This window comes from Microcaecilia unicolor, chromosome 6, assembly GCF_901765095.1.
Source record: "Microcaecilia unicolor chromosome 6, aMicUni1.1, whole genome shotgun sequence".
Lineage (NCBI taxonomy): Eukaryota > Metazoa > Chordata > Amphibia > Gymnophiona > Siphonopidae > Microcaecilia > Microcaecilia unicolor.
Genome location: NC_044036.1, coordinates 308,800,717 through 308,819,350, shown reverse-complemented (window position 1 = coordinate 308,819,350; position 18,634 = coordinate 308,800,717). Strand labels below are relative to the sequence as shown.

At 46.2% G+C, this 18,634-nt stretch overlaps 2 protein-coding genes across 7 annotated transcripts in view; one reads left to right on the top strand and one right to left on the bottom strand.

The window, feature by feature from the left end:
• LOC115473293 (cytochrome b-245 chaperone 1 homolog) overlaps window positions 1–12,512 on the bottom strand; it is a 32,642-nt gene extending 20,130 nt beyond the window's left edge. The window contains exons 1-2 of one of the 3 annotated variants that reach the window (XM_030208132.1): window positions 12,175–12,512; window positions 7,830–7,920 (exon numbers count right to left, since the gene is read on the bottom strand). The gene's annotated coding sequence lies outside the window, so the exon portion shown is untranslated. Of the gene's footprint in view, window positions 1–211; window positions 2,368–7,829; window positions 8,196–12,174 lie in introns of those variants that run through there. The other 2 variants (XM_030208133.1, XM_030208134.1) reach the window with 2 other exon arrangements.
• The window catches only part of NARF (nuclear prelamin A recognition factor), a 71,155-nt gene that overhangs the window by 2,050 nt on the left and 50,471 nt on the right, over window positions 1–18,634 (top strand). For 2 of the 4 annotated variants that reach the window (XM_030208125.1, XM_030208124.1), the window contains exon 2: window positions 17,885–18,005. In XM_030208125.1, the coding sequence (XP_030063985.1) occupies window positions 17,979–18,005 (27 nt within the window). In that variant the 5' untranslated portion in view covers window positions 17,885–17,978. Of the gene's footprint in view, window positions 1–15,975; window positions 16,719–17,732; window positions 17,784–17,884; window positions 18,006–18,634 lie in introns of those variants that run through there. The other 2 variants (XM_030208122.1, XM_030208123.1) reach the window with 2 other exon arrangements.

Here is an 18,634-nt window from a genome sequence, read left to right as displayed (position 1 = left end):
AGCTCACACCTTTTTTTTCAGTAACATAGATGATGATGATGATGAAGGTGAGTTGTGTTCAGGTATGGTAAGTATTTTCCTGTCTCAGAGGGCTTACAGTAAGTTTGTGCCTGAGGCAATGGAGGATTAAGTGACTTGCCCAGAGCAGAATGTAACCAGGTCCATTAGTACAAGCACAAATTGATTATAATCAACAAGCCAATTACATCACCTTGATCCAAATGTATGGAGTTTGGGATGGATGTTCTAGCTGCTGCTGCTCCTCCTCCTCCTATTCTTGAAGTTTGGTCAAGCAAGAGAATCTGTCAAGTTTTTTTTAGAGCAAAGTACAAAAGCCAGGCTGAGGTTCTATGGTGTAATGGTTAGTCCTCTGGACTCTGAATCCAGTGCTCTGGGTTCAAATCTCAGTAGAACCTAGCATTTTATGGAACATGAAAACATTGGTAAATTACCTATTCTAATGCACAGCCTTACAACTTTCTGCTGCAAGTGAATAATTTAGGAAATTCTGAAGCACACATTTTCTTTCACTAGATGGGGGAACTGTGTTGAAGTATCAACACAGGGATGGAGGGAAACATGTTTTCATTCTGTATAATATTATCAACATCCAGCTTCTCCATACCTATGTTGATGCTTTGAGTTCCCCTTTCCCCGTCTAGCAAAACCAAAATCAATGATATATACAGAAGCAAAATTAGAAAACTTTTTATTTTTCTAAAATAATATAAAAAAAAGAAAATGTTTTCCACTGGGCTTCAAAATTGTTCAACTTCATGCAGTAGAGCAGTGTGAGGCTGTGCTAAGAAATATACCTAAAGGAGGAAAGAGAGGGAGCAATCCAAGATGGCCTTTTAATGAGTCACTGCATCAGACGCGCCAATTTGCTCTGAACGAAAACTGCTAGAGGGTACTGATTTCCCAAAGTATGAGAAAATGGAGAGGGAAAACTCGGACTAATCCCTCTACACCGAGCGGAACCCACCTTCTACAGCAGCCGACGCTGGAGCACTTCGGAGTGGTGTCCGGACCAAATCAAACCTCCTCCCCTGCTATCGTGGCTGGCCAGCAGTGATGATGGGGTTTCGTTTAGCCCCGTCGCGCGTGGCTCCCCCGCAGCCGAGAGGATCGGAAGGTGAAGCAGGTCCTGCGTTATTGTCTCCGAATAGGGAAGGGCAAACACAGGGAGGGAACCTGCTTGCATCGCTAGAGATCTCAAGGGTAGCCTCGATGGAAGAATGGACTGTGAGTACACTGAGGCAAATTGTTAATGCCCCCCCTCAGCTATTGAAGCGGGTTTATTAAAAAAAAAACTACCCTGGTGACATTAGAAGCACTCTGGGACCGAACTGCTGCTATGCATTCCTCTTTACAACAACAAACTATTTAAAAAATCAGCAGAAATAAAGCCTCTCTGGGAAGTTGCCCTCTAGCAAGCACAAACAATCACTAACAATGTTTCTAAACTAGAAAATGTGGGAGAGAAAGTACAATCCCTGGAAGTTCTTAGTCAAACCTCAATTAAGGATAGGAACTATATGACAGGACCCTTGGAATATTTAGAAAACAAATCAAGAAGACTTAACTTGAGGTTTACTAATTTCCCAAGATCTCCCTTAATTTCCTCTATTGATATGGTAAAAAGATACTTGACTGAGATATTGGGTATGTCCAGTGACTCCTTACCTCCTGGGCACAGTATTTACCTAGTGAAGTTAATTGTAAGCCACATTGAGCCTGCAAAGAGGTGGGCAAATGTGGTATACAAATGCAACAAATAAATAAAATTAAAAAATTTGGATAGTTTAATTTCCCAGCCTAATAGAGGAGAAGGCATGAACTTGGCATCATTTCTTGAATCTTCTCTGGAAGTTATAACCCAGAGATCAACTATATTGGTTGTTTTTGCTTTAGAAATGGATCGCGACGCAGTTTTGAGACTTTCATTTAGACATTTGCAAACTACTTTCTTTGGATCAAAAATAAGAATATACCCGGATTTGGCTAGAGAAACTCAAAAAAGGCGCAGTGCTTTTCTAGCACTGCGCCAGAGAGCTCTGGCTCTTGGAGCGAATTAAAATTTCCTTGTATTTGCAGAGTAATGTATCAAACCAAAATGTTTCAATTTTTTGATCCCAAACAGCTAGAATAATTTTTCATTTCAAAAGAGGATGTTAATGTAACAGTTGGATAACCAGATGACACTGTAAGATAGGCTTAGGGGGGAGATATTTTTGGTAGCATTAACTTTTGTTTCACTTGTTTCTTGTAATTTCTTTGTTTAATTCCTGGATCAAATTACCTTTACTTTTAGTCGAAAGAAGAAAAGAAAATGATGTGTGTCTATAGATAAATAATGGAGCTTTGTAATTTCCTTTTTTTTGTGATACTCTAACGAGTTGTATAATAAAATTGAAAATTATTTAAAATAAAAAAGAAATATGCCTAAAGGTTCTACTGAGATTTGAACTCAGATTATTGGATTCAGAGTTCAGTGTGCTAACCATTATACCATAGAACCTCATCACTTTTAGAGTAAATGTGTAAAGCTTTTGGCAGGCAATAGAAAAGTATGTTAGTCTATTATATTTTCTACTCCTTTCTTAAGGCTGCTGCTACATATTGACCAGAAGATGTTACATATTGTCCACCATGGAAACCTAGATATTTTTCTTAAGTAATGACTCCTAATATGAATCTAGCATCGTATAGCTACAGTTTGGGTTATTCTACTACTACTACTTAACATTTCTAGAGCGCTACTAGGGTTACGCAGCGCTGTACAATTTAACAAAGAGAGACAGTCCCTGCTCAAAGAGCTTACAATCTAATAGACAAGTGAACGGTCGGTCCGATAGGGGCAGTCAAATTGGGGCAGTCTGGATTCACTGAACGGTAAGGGTTAGGTGCCGAACGCAGCATTGAAGAGGTGGGCTTTAAGCAAAGACTTGAAGACGGGCAGGGAGGGGGCTTGGCGTAAGGGCTCAGGAAGGTTGTTCCAAGCATAGGGTGAGGCGAGACAGAATGAGCGGAGCCTGGAGTTGGCGGTGGTGGAGAAGGGTACTGAGAGGAGGGATTTATCCTGTGAACGGAGGTTACGGGCGGGAACGTAAGGGGAGATGAGGGTAGAAAGATAGTGAGGGGCAGCAGACTGAGTGCATTCTCTTATCACTTTGCCCTGGTATACATTAAGGGCTTTATATAAGAAGCATCTACACCTATAAATAGCAAGATATGCACATATACTACTACTACTATTCATTTCTATAGCTGTACTAGACCTATGCAGCGATGCATACATTATGAGCCAGATTCTATATAAGGCATGGTGAGTAACACATATTAAATTATGCATGTGGCCAATTTACGCACGCTACTTAGTTGAGTAACGAGCCAATTCATGATTATAATTAGCTGATAGCCACTAATTGGCAGTAATTGGAATTTGCATGTGCTTCGTTTTAGGCATATTCTAAAAAGAGGCATGCATAAATTCCAATATGCATACTGAAAAGGGGGCATGGAAATAGGAGGAATGTAGACGTGTCGGGGTATCAGTCAAATTTACGCACGTTAGTGTTTTCAGTGGTGCAAATGGCCACGCTTAAGTGTACGTGTGTTCCCCTGGCCTATGCACTAGACGTGGTTTATAGAATAGCGCTATGCGTGTTATTTTGATGCGCCTACATTTTAGAAACCTTTTACTGAATCCGGCCCTATATTTAGATACTTTCTCTGTTCCTGGTGGGCTCAGAATCTTAAGTTTTTGTACCTGGGGCAATGACGGGTTAAGTGACTTGCCCAGAGTCACGAGCAGTTGCAGTGGGAATTGAATCCAGGTCACCAGGATCTAACTATTAGGCTCTTCCTCCAAACGATTAGTATAGTGAGTGTGAAACCCATAACCTTCTGTGTTAAAAACAATCACCAAACCACTAAGCTAGTCAGTTGGTCATATACTTTGCAGCCATATGCAAATAGCATATAACATAGTAAATATAAACGGCGAGTGACCGACTCACTCGCAAATGCGCAGTAGAGACTTCCCTCTCTGTCCCGCCCCCGCGTCAATACGTGATGACGAGAGCGGGACAGAGAGGGAAACTGCGCCGCCGAGGTTGATACCACTCCCCCCCCCCCCCCCCGCCCGAGGTCGCCGCTACCGTTCCCCCCCACCCGGCCCGGGCCCTCTCTCCGCTACTAAACTTACACATCCATTCGCCGGAACGCAGCACGCACATCAGCTGAGCTGCCGTCGGCCTTCCTTCCCTGCCTGTGTCCCGCCCTCCCTGACGTTACGTCACAGGAGGGCGGGACACAGGCAGAGAAGGAAGGGCCGACGGCAGCTCAGCTGATGTGCTTGCTGCGTTCCGGCAAATGGATGTGTAAGTTTAGTAGCGGAGAGAAGGCCCGGGCCGGGTGGAGGGATGGCAGCGACTCTGGGGGTGGGGAACGGTAGCGGTGGCGACCTCGCGGGGAGGGGGAAGGAAAACCCCAAAACCAGCCCGTTTTTACGGGCTCAACGGCTAGTAACATAGTAAATGACGACAGATAAAGACCTGTATGGTCCATCCAGTCTGCCCAACAAGATAAACTCATTTTACATGATATGTGATACTTTATATGTATACCCGAGTTTGATTTGTCCTTGCCTTTCTCAGGGCATAGACTGTAGAAGTCTGCCCAGCACTGTTCTTGTACTAAGTTCTGAAGCTAACGTGGAAGCCCCTTAAGATTTACACTCAAGCCCATCCCTATCTATTCAGTCACGATCAGGGCATAGGCCTTAGAAGTCTGCCCAGCTCCCATTTTGTTTCCCAGTTACCGGCGTCACCACCCAATCTCCGCTATGATTCCGTGGAAGCAATATTATAAAGCCAGTATTTGAACATGTGGATCCCCAGGATGCATGGTTTTGTAGGGAGCGTGGTGGGTACTTGATTTGTGCATAGTTAAGGCGGTCCCCAAAAACAAACATGTATTTTCATTTTTCAATGGGAAAACACATCTATTTGAAAATATTTCCATGTCAGTATTTGCACCTTCCCTGAGACAGACACAAATGCAAAACAGATACAGGCACAAGTGCAGATATTTTCAGATGTAAAACAGCTTTACCCCCGTTCCCCCCTGACATATAAACATGAATGCAGATAAAGGCCATATGACCCATCCAGTCTGCCCATCCTCTGTAACCCCTAATTCTTCCTAAGCGATCCCACATGCTTATCCCATGCCTTTTTAAACTCTGGAACAGTCTTCGACTCCACCACCTCCACCAGGAGGCCATTCCACACCTCCACCACCCTTTCTGTGAAATAATACTTCCTCGGGTTGCTCCTAAGCCTATTCCCTCTCAACTTTGTCGTATGCCCCCTCATTCCAGAGCTCTCCTTCATCCCTCTCCCAGCTGAAGCAGGACTTTAGGGTACCACCATTTAGGCACTGGACCTTTGGGCTCCTAAATAGCAGTGACTAAAAATCCTGCTTCGAACTTGGAGGGGCCCCAAGTCCACTTCCTCTTCTTCCTGCTATCTCTCCTCCCCCTCCCACCTGCCCCAAAGAGGCTGCGCAGTGCAACCAGCGGACAAAGTGCCTCATCCCTGCTCCTTGCCACACCACTGCTTTCCCCTGTGCTCCACACTTGCTTCATCATCGCCCATCTCGGCCTTTTGCAGCATTGGCAACCCCACTCTAAGCATCTGCCAGCTCCCCATGGCAAGGCACACAGACCTGCCCTCTTCTCCTTGAAGGCAGCTGAGAGAAGAGGGCAGGGCTGTGCACTGCACTGCCAGGAGCTGGCAGACATTTAGAGCAAGGTCACCAGCTGCTGCATGAGGCCCAGGTGGGTGATGAGAAGGACGTGATCTTGGGATGCAGGGGGAAGCGATAGTGTAGCAAGGAGCATGGATCAGGTACTTTGTGTCTGAGCTGCCAGTAGGACTTTTTTTGAGCACCACCATTTTGACCCAAACAGCTTCCAAAAATTATTCCCCACTCCCTGGTAGCTGGAGATTGGGGCAGGAGTGACCTCTAGATACTCTTGCCTGTAGCCACAGGGGTTCAAAATGGCAGTAGTCAACCCCTAACAATATTCTCTCCGTACTACCTCCAGGGGCCAAGCTGCCAAATAAGGAACACACACCCCCTAGCAGTAGTATCACAAGTCTTCTTCTGGGGCTCAACAATGCCATTTTGAACCCCAGTGCGGCACCAGCACATCTAAAATAGACAACCATATCTATTTCTATTTTCTTATAATGGTATAGGTCCAACTCTATGGAATGCCTTACCCATTAACCTCAGAATGGAACAATCCTTTGAGAAATTTAAGGCTAATCTGAAAACTTCTTTATTTACTAACACCTTTTCCCTGAGGGGGTCTTTTACTAAAGCTTAGCTCGAGTTATCTGCAGCAGGGTCCATTTTGTTCCTATGGGCCCTGTTGCAGATAACTCGATCTAAGCTTTAGTAAAAAAAAAAAAAAAAAACCCTGAATTAGTTCCTGGAATGGTTTGGAAGATGATAATACTGGTTCTGTGTGTGTGTTTTTAAATCTTACCTGTCCAAGTTTCAGATTTTATTTGTTTCTGCTCTTTTAGCTAATTAGTTGTCTTTTATGAACTTGTTTTATTCTTTTTCTCTTTTATATCTTAAAACTTTAATTACTTTCTGTCCTCCCTTTTGTTTATATGATATTATGTACCACCTACAAAGTTACTCACATAGGGAGTATATCAAACTTTATAAACATGAAAGTTGAAAATGCCACAAGCCATCTGCATCCAGTACTTGTGCAAGCCAGATCTCCCCCCCCCCCCCCCCCCCCAGCAACTGGTTGTGACCTGCATGTCAACGGCTTATACAATAACAAGAATTGAAACACTAGGACAGACTCATCTGTTCCTTATGTAATCCCTGGATCTGTTACCCTGGCGGGAAAGCCTAGTGACCACCCGAAGTGCAAAGCCAGGGACATCATGCTGCCTTTGTCTAGATAGTTGAGCTTGTAAATTCACAAGCCTAAAAGGAAAGGGGTCATCAAAAGCAACCCTTGCTAGGGGTACCGTTTTGTCCAGTTGCTGGCCTCCTGGTCACTATTTTTCTCATGAATTATTTGTACAATACAAACAACCCAATAATCACTGGGCTGTCAGAAATAATTCTAAATTGGAATGGCCACAAACATATACAATTCAAATTTGTTTTCATAAGTAATATCATTGTCCATGGATTTCAAAACATTAAAAAAAAATGTTTTCAAGAAAATATGCTTTTATTGATTATGGGACACTCACTCATTCGTATATGACTTAGGGGTCCTTGTACTATGCTCTGGCAGAAAGTGGCCTCAGCATACCCTTACATGGGTTTTTCCTGCACACAAAGATAATTTTTATCACAACAGTAAAAATGGCCTTTTTCTATTTCTTGTATTAATTGCCATGCACTAATGTTGCCATTATTGCATAGCCATTTATATCAATTAGCATATGTACAGTTAGGATGCTGGGCTTGATGGACCTTTGGTCTATCCCAGTATGGTTATGTACGTGCTTACGAGTAGAATGTCTGTCTCCCCACAAGTCTCCAATCTACCTTTAAGTATAAGAACCTGAATAATTTTTTTCAGAATGGAAAAGAATTTGTATAAACATGAATTCTAAGGACAGTGTTTTAAAACATGCACTGCAAAGATAAGATAAAACTAACTGGAGCCTTTAATATCTTTCTAAGTGTGAAAGAACCTAAAAACAAGGGCATTAAGATGGACCACAACATAATAACATGGGATCTCCACCAAAGACATGATTCCCCTGTGCTTTTACCATCAAAGATTTCATTTGGCTGGCATATGCATTTCTGGGCCACCCAGCTGGAGCACACCCCCTGCAGATGAAGACTCGGAAAGCTTCCTTTCTGCCAACAGCACACAAACAACATTGTTAAAAGATGTTCCACAAATGTATGTTACACAGCACAGTGCAATTACATGGGCAAGAAGCATCCAAGTGAGTCAACTTTTCAAAATAATTGTGTTTGCTAAAGTCAATATAAATGATCCCTATGGCTGGTGCAGAGGAATTAAGCACTCTAGGCAAATGTTCAGTCTCGGGTTCTCCCCCCCCCCCCCCCCCCCACCTTTAATTTTCAGGCCCCCTAGTTTTCCCTGAGATTTTGATAATTAAACTCAATGATCATCCCAATACCACCCTTCCAGAATGATCTGGGTAAGTGAACTATTTGAGACTCCTTTCACCCTATTTTGAAAAGCCTTTCATATAGGTATAATAAATCATATGAATAAAGCTAAGATGAATATGCCTCAAATTAGTAAGACCATATATTAAAGATATTAATATATCTCCCCAATATTCATCTAAAACATGGGTGGGCAACCTCGGTCCTTGGGGGCTGCAAGTGCAATCCAATCAGATTTTTAGGATTTCCTTACGGAATATGTATGAGATCTATTTGCATACAAAAGAGGCAGTGCATGTAAATAGATCCCATGCATATTCAGTGAGGAAAATCCTAAAAACCCAACTGGGTTGTGGTCCTCAAGGACCGAGGGTGCCCACCCCTGATCTAAAAGGTAACACCATTGTCAGCCCATTTCTGTCTCAATAACTGCCATGTCTTGACCACTTCTACTTAGTTTGATGTTTTATGTATATTATTTGAGAGCAAACCTTGATGAAAGATAGTATTTACCCATCTCTATGGTTGGAAAGAAACTGGATCATCTGCTCATATAATATACGTGCAAACAGAGAAACAGTTATTATACAGGGCAGTTGCTGAACAAAATGGCACCTCAGGTAAGGGTTGAATTTGGCACACTACTCTTCCCTTCCATTCTCTTGTGCTTAAACTCACAGCCTGAATCAAAATGGTGATGTGTCCTCCCCATCCACAGTTTGGCACCCAGCTCACTCGCCCTCCTTGCAACAGTTCTCTATTTTCAGTTTTAGTGCTGGTGCTGGTGCTGGTGCACCTGAGATTCTGGCTTAGTTGTTAGAACATTGAGCCTACAAATGTAGCAACCTTGGTTCAGTTCCCCTACCTAAAATTCACTGTTTGACCTTGAACAAAATAGTTAATGACGATGGCCTTAAACACAGATAACACGGATTCTGAGTTCTTCAGGACTTTGTGAATTGTCTTGGTATGGCTGACACACTATCAATAATAATGACATTTATTATTGTGACAGTGGCCAGAATGACTGTACTGGAAGATGATAGCCTAGATCTGTGTACAGAGAGCATGGGCAGCAGTGATAACAGAGAAATGTTCCTGATGCTGACCTTGCCGATCCACCTCAACCTTATTCTGGAGAAAGTGAAAGGTTTTATTTGCTTGTTGACTCAGTCTTTGGTGTCTCTTGGCATCTCTTAATGACCCTGGCAACAAGGCTGACAATGTGGGTAGTGGTAGTGATGCACCTGCTTTTCCACCAAGACAACATGATTCTTTCTCCCAGGCCAGTGAAGAGTGATGTGTAATTTTCAGAGACAATGGGGCTCATTTTCAAAGCACTTAGACTTACAAAGTTTCTGTGTAACTTTATAAGTCTAAGTGCTTTTAAAATATGCCTCTGTATCATCAGTCCAGACAAAACAAATAAAATAAAAAAAATAAAAAAACAAGGACAGTTTTGTTCAACCTTAGGCGTTCAGATATCTACTTCATCAGAAAGCCAAATCTCAGAAGGTTACTGTTTTTAGATGTTATTTCTCTGACATTCATGTCTGAAGCCATTTGAAGAGTTGTGCAACATTAGGGCAGGCCAAGACAAAGTATTTTAATGCTGAGATAACAGTTGAGAATGAGACCCCTTTCACAATCTGCTTCCTCTCTCTCTCTCTCTCTCCCTCCCTCCCTCCCTCCCCTCCCCCAGGTCTCGTGCAGTTCCTCTAGGGCTGATGTACTATTTCTGATTCTGTGTCTATGACAAAAGAAAGCTTTATAAATCCTTAATGCACCCCTGTACATTGCCGTCAGAGGCCAGCAGGCCCACTCTTCCCTTATCCCTCATCCTCTTTCTCCCATACCAAACATACTGTCATCATGTCAGTGACTCCTGATAGCTGCCTTCTTGTTTCATGTATTGTCATGGCCCAGGTCCCCACCTGCCCTCACCCAATCTCTTATTCTTTCTCATTCTCCCAGACACTTCCCTCACCCAGTTTTTTCTTCTCCTCAGCAGTCTTAACGTTCTTACAAGGCAGCCACACCTTACCCTCTTCTCCAACTATCTGGCATCTAACCAACCAGCCCACCAGGGCCGGTCAAACCCAGTAAGCGGGGTAAGCACCGCAGGGGAGCGCCTGCCTTCAAGGGCGCCGCTGCGGTGCTGTGCAGCCATACCGCGCCGCCCTTGGTGCTTTAAATCTTTAATTTACCTCAGTTCCAGCAGCTGCGTCATTTGAAAGCCCTGCCCCATCTCTAGCCTTCCCTCCCTTCGTGAGTTCGTTCCGCAGTCCCGCCTTCTGACGTCATTTCCTCGAGGGCGGGACGCTGAGGGAACGAACTCACGAAGGGAGGGAAGGCTAGAGACAGGGCAGGGCTTTCAAATGACGCGGCTGCTGGAACGGAGGTAAATTAAAGATTTAAAGCACCAAGGGCGGCGGGGGATGGGGCGAAAGAAAATCGCTGGACAGGGGCAGGGTGGGAGAAGAGAGAAAGGAGATACTGGGGGGGGGGGGGCGTGGGCATAGGCACCAACTCATAGTCTTCTGGGGGGGCAACTCATAGTCTGCAGGGGGGCGCCAGAGACCCTAGGACCAGCCCTGCAGCCCACCTTACCCACTTCCACCTCACAGGCACCCCAGGACTAGCCATCAGGCTGGATGTTCTCCCCTTCTCATTGCTGTCTTCTTATTGCACTGCAGAAGACAGACCTGCATACATGGTACTCATTTGGTTTATGGTATACTAGCCGTTGAGCCCGTGTAAATGGGCTAGTTTTGGAATGGGGGGGGGTTCCGAGCCCCCCCCCCAAGGTCGCCGCTGCTCCGCCCCCCCCCCCCCCCCCCCGGCCCGAGCACTGTCTGTTATTGAACTTACATCGCACCATGCAGACGCAGCAGGCACATCAGCAAAGCTGCCGTCGAGACGGGCTTCCTTCTCTGCCTGTGTCCCGCCCTCGTGTGACGTAACGCGGCGAGGGCGGGACACAGAGAAGGAAGCCCGTCCCGACGGCAGCTTTGCTGATGTGCCTGCTGCGTCTGCATGGTGCGATGTAAGTTCAATAAGAAAGACAGTGCTCGGGCCGGGTGGAGGGGCGGCGGTGGCGGCAACTCCGGGTGGGGGGAGTGGTAGCAGTGACCTCGGGGAGGGGGAGGGCGGAGCGGTTGCGAGTATGTCTGCGGCATGCGCAGTAGAGACTTCCCGCTCTGTCCCGCCCCCCTCATCACGTATTGATGCAGGGGCGGGGCAGAGAGGGAAGTCTCTACTGCGCATTTGCGAGTGAGTACGACACTCGCCTTTTATATGTTTGATGGTACAGGAACTTTGGTGCAAGTCTTATGCTCTCCTGTGCTGCACACTTAGGGGGTGCAGTGAACTTCAGGCAGGTGGACCCAGGCCCATCCCCCCCCCCCCCCCCACCTGTTACAATTGTGCTGCTTAATGCTTAGTCGTCCAACCCCCCCCCCCCCCAAAACCCACTGTACCCACATGTAGGTGCCCCCCTTCACCCCTTAGGGCTATAGTAATGGTGTAGACTTGTGGGCAGTGGGTTTTGAGGGGGATTTGGGGGGCTCAACACACAAGGGAAGGGTGCTATGCACCTGGGAGCTCTTTTACCTTTTTTTTTGTTTTTGTAAAAGTGCCCCCTAGGGTGCCCGGTTGGTGTCCTGGCATGTGAGGGGGACCAGTGCACTACGAATCCTGGCCCCTCTCACGAACAAATGCCTTGGATTTATTCGTTTTTGAGCTGGGCGCTTTCATTTTCCATTTTCGCTGTAAAACAAAAACGCCCAGCTCACAAATTGTCGAATAAAACATGGACATCTATTTTTTGCGAAAATACGGTTTGGTCCGCCCCTTCACGGACCCTTTCTCGGAGATAAACGCCCATGGAGATAGACGTTTTCGTTCGATTATGCCCCTCCACGGCAACCAGGTACCTGAGATTTGTCAAGCTCTGCATTATGGATCTTTTACCTTTTTCTACTTCTGCTTTTTCTCACTGTCCAGGATATTCTTAATGGATGGATCAGATCTTGTTGGTACAATGTGATGCCATCCAATTTTTCCAAGAAAAATAGCCACACCCTCTCCAAAGGAAATCGCACAAAGTGACATCCTCCAGTGAGCCTTCTTAGGAGTTGCCCCCACATTCTGGAATGCACTTCCTAAAAGGCTTCGCTCATCACAAGACTCTCTCTTCTCCAGGAGATGTGAAAGCCTGTCTCTTTTCCCAAGCCTTAAATGGAAGAAGCAGTTAACTTGCTGGTTGTTTTTTTTTGTAATGTATTTTCATAAAGACAATCTATACAGGTAGCAAAACAGACAAACTGAAAAGCTTAATTGTAATGCAGTTGCTAAGTAAGTGAACCCCCACCACTCCCACCCCCTCCATCATTAAGGGCCACCGAGAGCCTGGGCTGGGCCCGGGGCAAGGCTGCCCCTGCCGCCCTCGACGTCCCGCCCCCCCCTGAGGTCGCTTTAAATAATTTAAAGCGCAAAGTTGTGATAGGGGAAAGAGGGAGAATGCATGGGACACACACACACACTCACATCATGGGAGACAGCGTGAAAAGGGATGACAGGAAAAGAAGGAGAACACAGAGTAGGTGGTAGGGTAGTGAAAGATGAGTGCATGAGGGTGGCAAAGAAGGCTAAAGAGTGCAGGAAGAGGCTGTGAGGGATGGAGTGGGTGCAAAAAGGACAGGAAAAAGAAGCGTTCAGCCACCCCCCCCCCCCCCCCCCCCCCAATACATACCCTCACCTTCAGGACCAGACCGTACAAAACTATATTTGCACCCTGTGCAACTTGCCCGGTGGCTCACCCTCCCTCCCCTCCCCCACTGGGAACTGGGAGCAATTTTCACACCCCTCCATATTTGCACCCTGTGCAGCTGCACTACTCACACAGCAGGGGTGTAGCCTTGGGGGCCTGAGCTGGCCCCTCTACTTTTGGATCAGGCCCTCCTACCCCCATTGGACAGCACTTCTGTAGCAGTTGGGTGGTGAAGATCCTCGAGCCCCGCCAGCTGGAGAAATCCAGAAGCAGAGCTGGAGCACCATCACCACAACCGCAAGGGAACACCGTAGAAGTGGTGGCAGCCGCTCAATCTTCTTTCACAACACCGTGAGCACATTGGGTACTAGCTGGAGTACTTTCTGATACTGATCTTCCAAAATCAGTATTGGGTAGTGCTAGCCCATGAGTTCTCCACGCACTTGCAATTGCTGTTCCCTATAAGCTGAGTGGGTGTCCTCCAACTACATTGCTGCCAGTGGGGCGTATTTTCTATTGCTAGGGACAGGCAGGAGTTCCCTGGAGTCCTGCGATAGTGAAACACCCCCTACTGGCAGAGCTGTAGTCAGGTGAATGACTTGCACTCAGGTTAGAAGGAACATGCTAGCAGCAATGCTGTGATAAAAGCTCTTCTTTAGCATGGCCATGTTGGTACTCCAGCTCAGCTTCATTCATTTTTGGTGGGGGAAGACGGCATGGAGATGAGGAGGGATAAGAAAAGCTGGAGACAAGTGTTAGAGGGAGGGGGGAGGCAGAACCATATAAAGGGTTGTGCAAGCAGCACAGTCGCACAGGACACATGGGAGGCAGGGGCTCCAAAATCACTTCCTGACTAGTTGTCGTGGCGTAGTGGGTGGGGCCAGGGAGAATGTAACACAGGATGTGATTCCTGCTTGGTACATTGCTGGAGGGATGCCCTTGGACCCCCTTGCCAATTCCACTGTTCCGCAGCCCTTAGTAGGGTGCTCCCACCACCCCACACTTGCAACACACACACACACACACTGGTTCCCTCAACACATATCAGACCCACACTATCCATCCCCTTACACATTCTTCCGGAATAACCATCCCTTCCAGATACCTCTCCCGCTATACCCATCACTCCCACATGCACACTCACCCCAGCATACCTAACTCCCCATTTAACAGCTATTTCACCCCACATACGTATTTTCAATACCCTTAGATACCCCAACACTTTCACCTACACCCAGATATCCAACTCACACATCCCCACAGAAAAACAGCTAAACTTGCTCCAAGTAGATTAATATATACATACTAGTAAAAAAGGGCCGTTTCTGACACAAATGAAACAGGTGCTAGCAAAGTTTTCCTCGGAGTGTGTATGTTTGAGAGAGTGTGTGTGAGAGTGACTCTGTAAGAGAGAGTGAATGTGCGAGTGTGTGTGTGTGACAGAGAGAGAGAGTGAGACTGGGTGCGAGTGTGTCTGTGAGAGAGTGTGTGAGAATAAGAGTGTGTGCCAGGGCCCCCCCTCCCTCCCTCTCTTCGAGTGCCAGGGTCGTCCCCTCCCTCCCTCTGAGTTTCAGGGTCCCTCCCTCCCTCCGTGTGTCAGGGTTGTCCCCTCCCTCCATGTGTCAGGGTCATCCCCTCCCTCCATGTGTCAGGGTCCCCCCCTCCGAGTTTCAGGATCGTCGTCCCTCCCTTCCTCCCCTCGTACGTGCTCCCGTTGCGTGCTGGTGGGTCGTGTGCTCTGGTTAGAGGTAAAGGCCGTCGTGTGGAATCTCAACCTGTCCCGGACGGGAATGGAAAGAAGAGAGCTCGGCAGTCGCTAAAGCCCGGAGCCTAGCCGCCTTTGGCTGTTTGGTAGCAAAGTAAAAATGGCCGTGGCGGGACGCCGCTGCGGCGGCTGAGCCCGTGCGCATGCTGTGTTCCAGCGCCATGGAGTGCCCACATCTCGGCTCCAGCATCTCCATTGCACCCGACTCTGCCACATTCCCCAGCGGCTCGCCTTCCTTGTGGTGCTGCAGTGGTGAGTGAGCCCCTTCCTCACCGGCTCCTGGCAGGCTGCATGAGGCTCAGGGAAGTCACTGGCCGCAGAGGGCCTTGCTGGGTCTCCCGACAGCCGCTTCCTTCTCTCACAAAAACTTTATGCTGTGTTTTACTCGCTCTCTCCCGAGGGACGGAATACCGAGTGCTCGGCTGTTCGTGTCCTGCCGGCACTTTGCAGACCTGTAACAACTATTGTGTGGCTCACAGGAAACTATTTGGAGTCGCTGCCCTGGGAGAGAGCAGAGGTTGCCCTGCTCTGTCCCATCCCCGGCGGCGCCGTGATCCGTGTCCATGTCATGCGCCCCGCCCCTCCCATATCGGCCCCGCCCCCAGGGGTGTGGCCACAATGGCAACAGTGACATCAGCCTGGGCTTCGGAGCCTAGCAGACCAACTCCGAAGAAGCCACTGACACAGGCAGCAAGACGCATAGAACGTTGGAGGTGAGAATTATATTATAGGATATCACTGCTACACATGTCCTCACATACACCAACTGTAACTCACACCCCATAACCACTATCCCTACCCCATTGGAGCTGACTCTGTGGGTGCTTGAGAACCCCCAATATTGAGAAAATTCCTTGTATGTGTCCAGGGAGGGGTTATTTCCATTGGGCTTAGCACCCCCAATAATTTTGAAAAATTGGCTCCTTTGCGTACCAACCCACACATCTGCTACTTTACTGAGACATTTTACTATGGCTGAATGAAGTCTGCCACACGGACATGCATAAATCTAGGTTGTCTTTTTTTTTTAAGTGAACATTTATTTACATGCAACGCAGTTGGCCTCAGTAACATTTGTCCAAGGAGCCCCTTGTGGTAGGTAGGAAAAGGAAACGATTTGTGTATGCTTTTTCACAATAGCTCAAAGCCATTTACAGTATGTATTTTCCTGTCCCTGGAGGGTTCACAGTCTACTTGAGGCAATGGAAGGTTACACTGACTTACCCAAGATCACAAGGTACAGTAGTGGAATTTGAACCCTTGTTTTCCTGGTTCTCAGCCCACAGGACAATGTTGGCCAGAAATTGAAATGCAGCTGTACTGACTCTGTCATATCTATTTCTTCCTCCTCCTTAGACATTCATTATGGATCTGTCCTGTCACCATAGTCCATACAGATACTAGCTGCTATTTCCTAACATGTTCAGCTTCTGTATTCTGCATTTAGCTAAAGTCTGGATAATGCTCTGAAATCTGCAGCTGTACTCGTCTTTGACTGTTGGAATCTCTAATAGACCCTTTGAGAGTTTGGCTAATGTACAACCCACCAGCAGATCTTCGTTCTCCAGCATACTGAATACCCGGGTCCTTGTGAGTGACAGGAAGGGTTGTCATCGCAGTCTTTAGCTAGCTGTTATTTACTTTTGTGTGCCTGCCAGTCGGGCTCGTTTTTCAGGCAGTCTCTCTCACTAGAACTGGGGTATCCCCTTGCACCACTGTGGCGCTGTGTCTGTTGCTTGCAGCTCCACGCTCGCGACTACGTGACTTCTCTCAGGTACACAATGAAGGCCGGCAAAGGGGAGGACTTACTTTGCAATGACAGAGACAGCGTGACACCGTAGGAAGTGGAAGAGCGAGACGCGAGAGCACGGGGCATTCCGGTGCAGATCAGCCGGGGTCGGTTTATGCAACGAAACCGAAGGGAGGTTGGAAACTTTTTGGAAGAGCTCCACAAAAAAAGAAGGCATTTTTGCTAAGAAGGTAAATTGATTATTAAACGAAGCAGCACAAAAAAAGTACTAGCTTATTCATTTAAAGCGTTTTGTTTGCCCTGACTTGTGCCTGCAAGTTTCATGTTGGCAAAACAAAATTGATTCTAGCATCTTATATGTTGAAAAACTGTGGTTTGGTAATTACCGTATTACCGCTTCAGACAGCGGTTACAAAGATTATCTTCAGCGTTGAAAATCGTAGCAATTTTTGCAAAAAAAAAAAAGAAAAGAAATGTTAAGGATCAAAAGTGGTTACAGTAATAACTAGCATTAAGAGACCACCCAAGATGTTTAATGTTTTCAAGTCTGGAGGTTTTTATTCTCAGCAATCTCTTTTTTTTTTCCCCCTAGGGATTGTGCATCGCTTTGTTATTTCACCGCATAGTCGATTTCTAGTTTGAGCGAAATCGATTTACCTTGCTCAAATTTGATTCCTGGTCTGAATCAATGCGTGAATGGCAGTGGCAAGGGTTAGCTTTGATAATTGGAGAGTCAGATACTAGTCCGGCTGGGGGCCGTGGATAAAACATTATGGAGCATTTAAAGCACATGTGCACCTTTTCTCTTTTGATTTGCAGTCAGCGCATTTGTACAGCTGCAGTCGAGCTAAGACAAGACTAATACAATTATGATCAATTAAATAAAACACATATAAAATGAACTACATGCTTTCCAATATAAGCAATTGGGAGGGGAGGAGGTGCATCCCGGCTCGTTTCTGGTTCATAGTTTATTAACATTTGATATAATACGGTGCCCATACCAAACAGTGGATCTTTAGTGGTGGCACAGGTGATACGGCGACAAACAAAGCCTCTCGCAGCAGGCAGCCCTGTACGTGTAATAAGAAACAGCCACGTGATATTATTTATCATACATAGCGTCACAGATGAGCTCCGCCCCTAGCTCCACCTGGTTGACTGGCAGGGGGGTGGTTGGTCGGCCACACCTCCGTGTTCTGATTAGTCTCGGCAAGTGACGTTGCAGCTGGGTGGCCCCAGCACGAAGGCAAGGCAAGGAACAAGGCAGTGGGGGAGGAGGAGTCCTGCTGATGGTACATAACAGGCGGAGGAGGGGTGGCTGGGTTACAGTTGGCGGTTGGAATAAAAATGAAAGCTTCAGCTGATTTTCTGTTCTTTCGTTTTTATCTATCAGGTTAAAGAAAAGCAGGAACTGGTCGAGATTTTATGGTTCTTTTTCTTCTTCTTCTTTTTTTTTAAATCTGAAAACAAGCAAAGAAGGACCACAAATGAAGTGTGAAAACTGCACCAAAAAGGTAACTTGCTGTTTTTTTAAAGTTATTTTTCATAAATATTTATTTATGTAGATTTAGATTTTGCTCACACTTTTTTTCAGTAGTAGCTCAAGGTGAGTTACATTCAGGCACTCTGGATATTTTTCTGTCCCAGGAGGGCTCACAATCTAAGTGTGTATCTAAGGTAATGGAGGGTTAAGTGACTTGCCCAAGACCACAAAGAGCAGCCTATTTCTAAATGTAGGCTGTGTAGTGGTGGATAATTTTCCCCTTTTTGTTTCTAAAGGGCTGGAGTTTTACTGAAAATGTCTGCTCTGAGCGCATACTGTTATCTAGTATTGATTATCTTATATTATCAGGTTCCCCCTGTTTTTATTTGTTTCTCTTATTTTAAGAGTTACAAAAGAGCCCCCCCTTTTTTTGTTTTGAAGACATCGACTTTTTGAAGCCTGGCTATTTTAGTACTGCTCTTCTGAAGGGTTTGTGTGTCTGTATTTTCATTAGGTCTCAGAACTCATGTCTTGAAGCCTTGACAGCAGCTGGGGAGCAAAACTTGGCTATAATAACTCCTGTTTCTGGAAGGCATATTCCCCCCATTCCCTATCTCTGATGGAACTTGTTTTAAAAAAATGGAAGAGTAGAGCAACGAA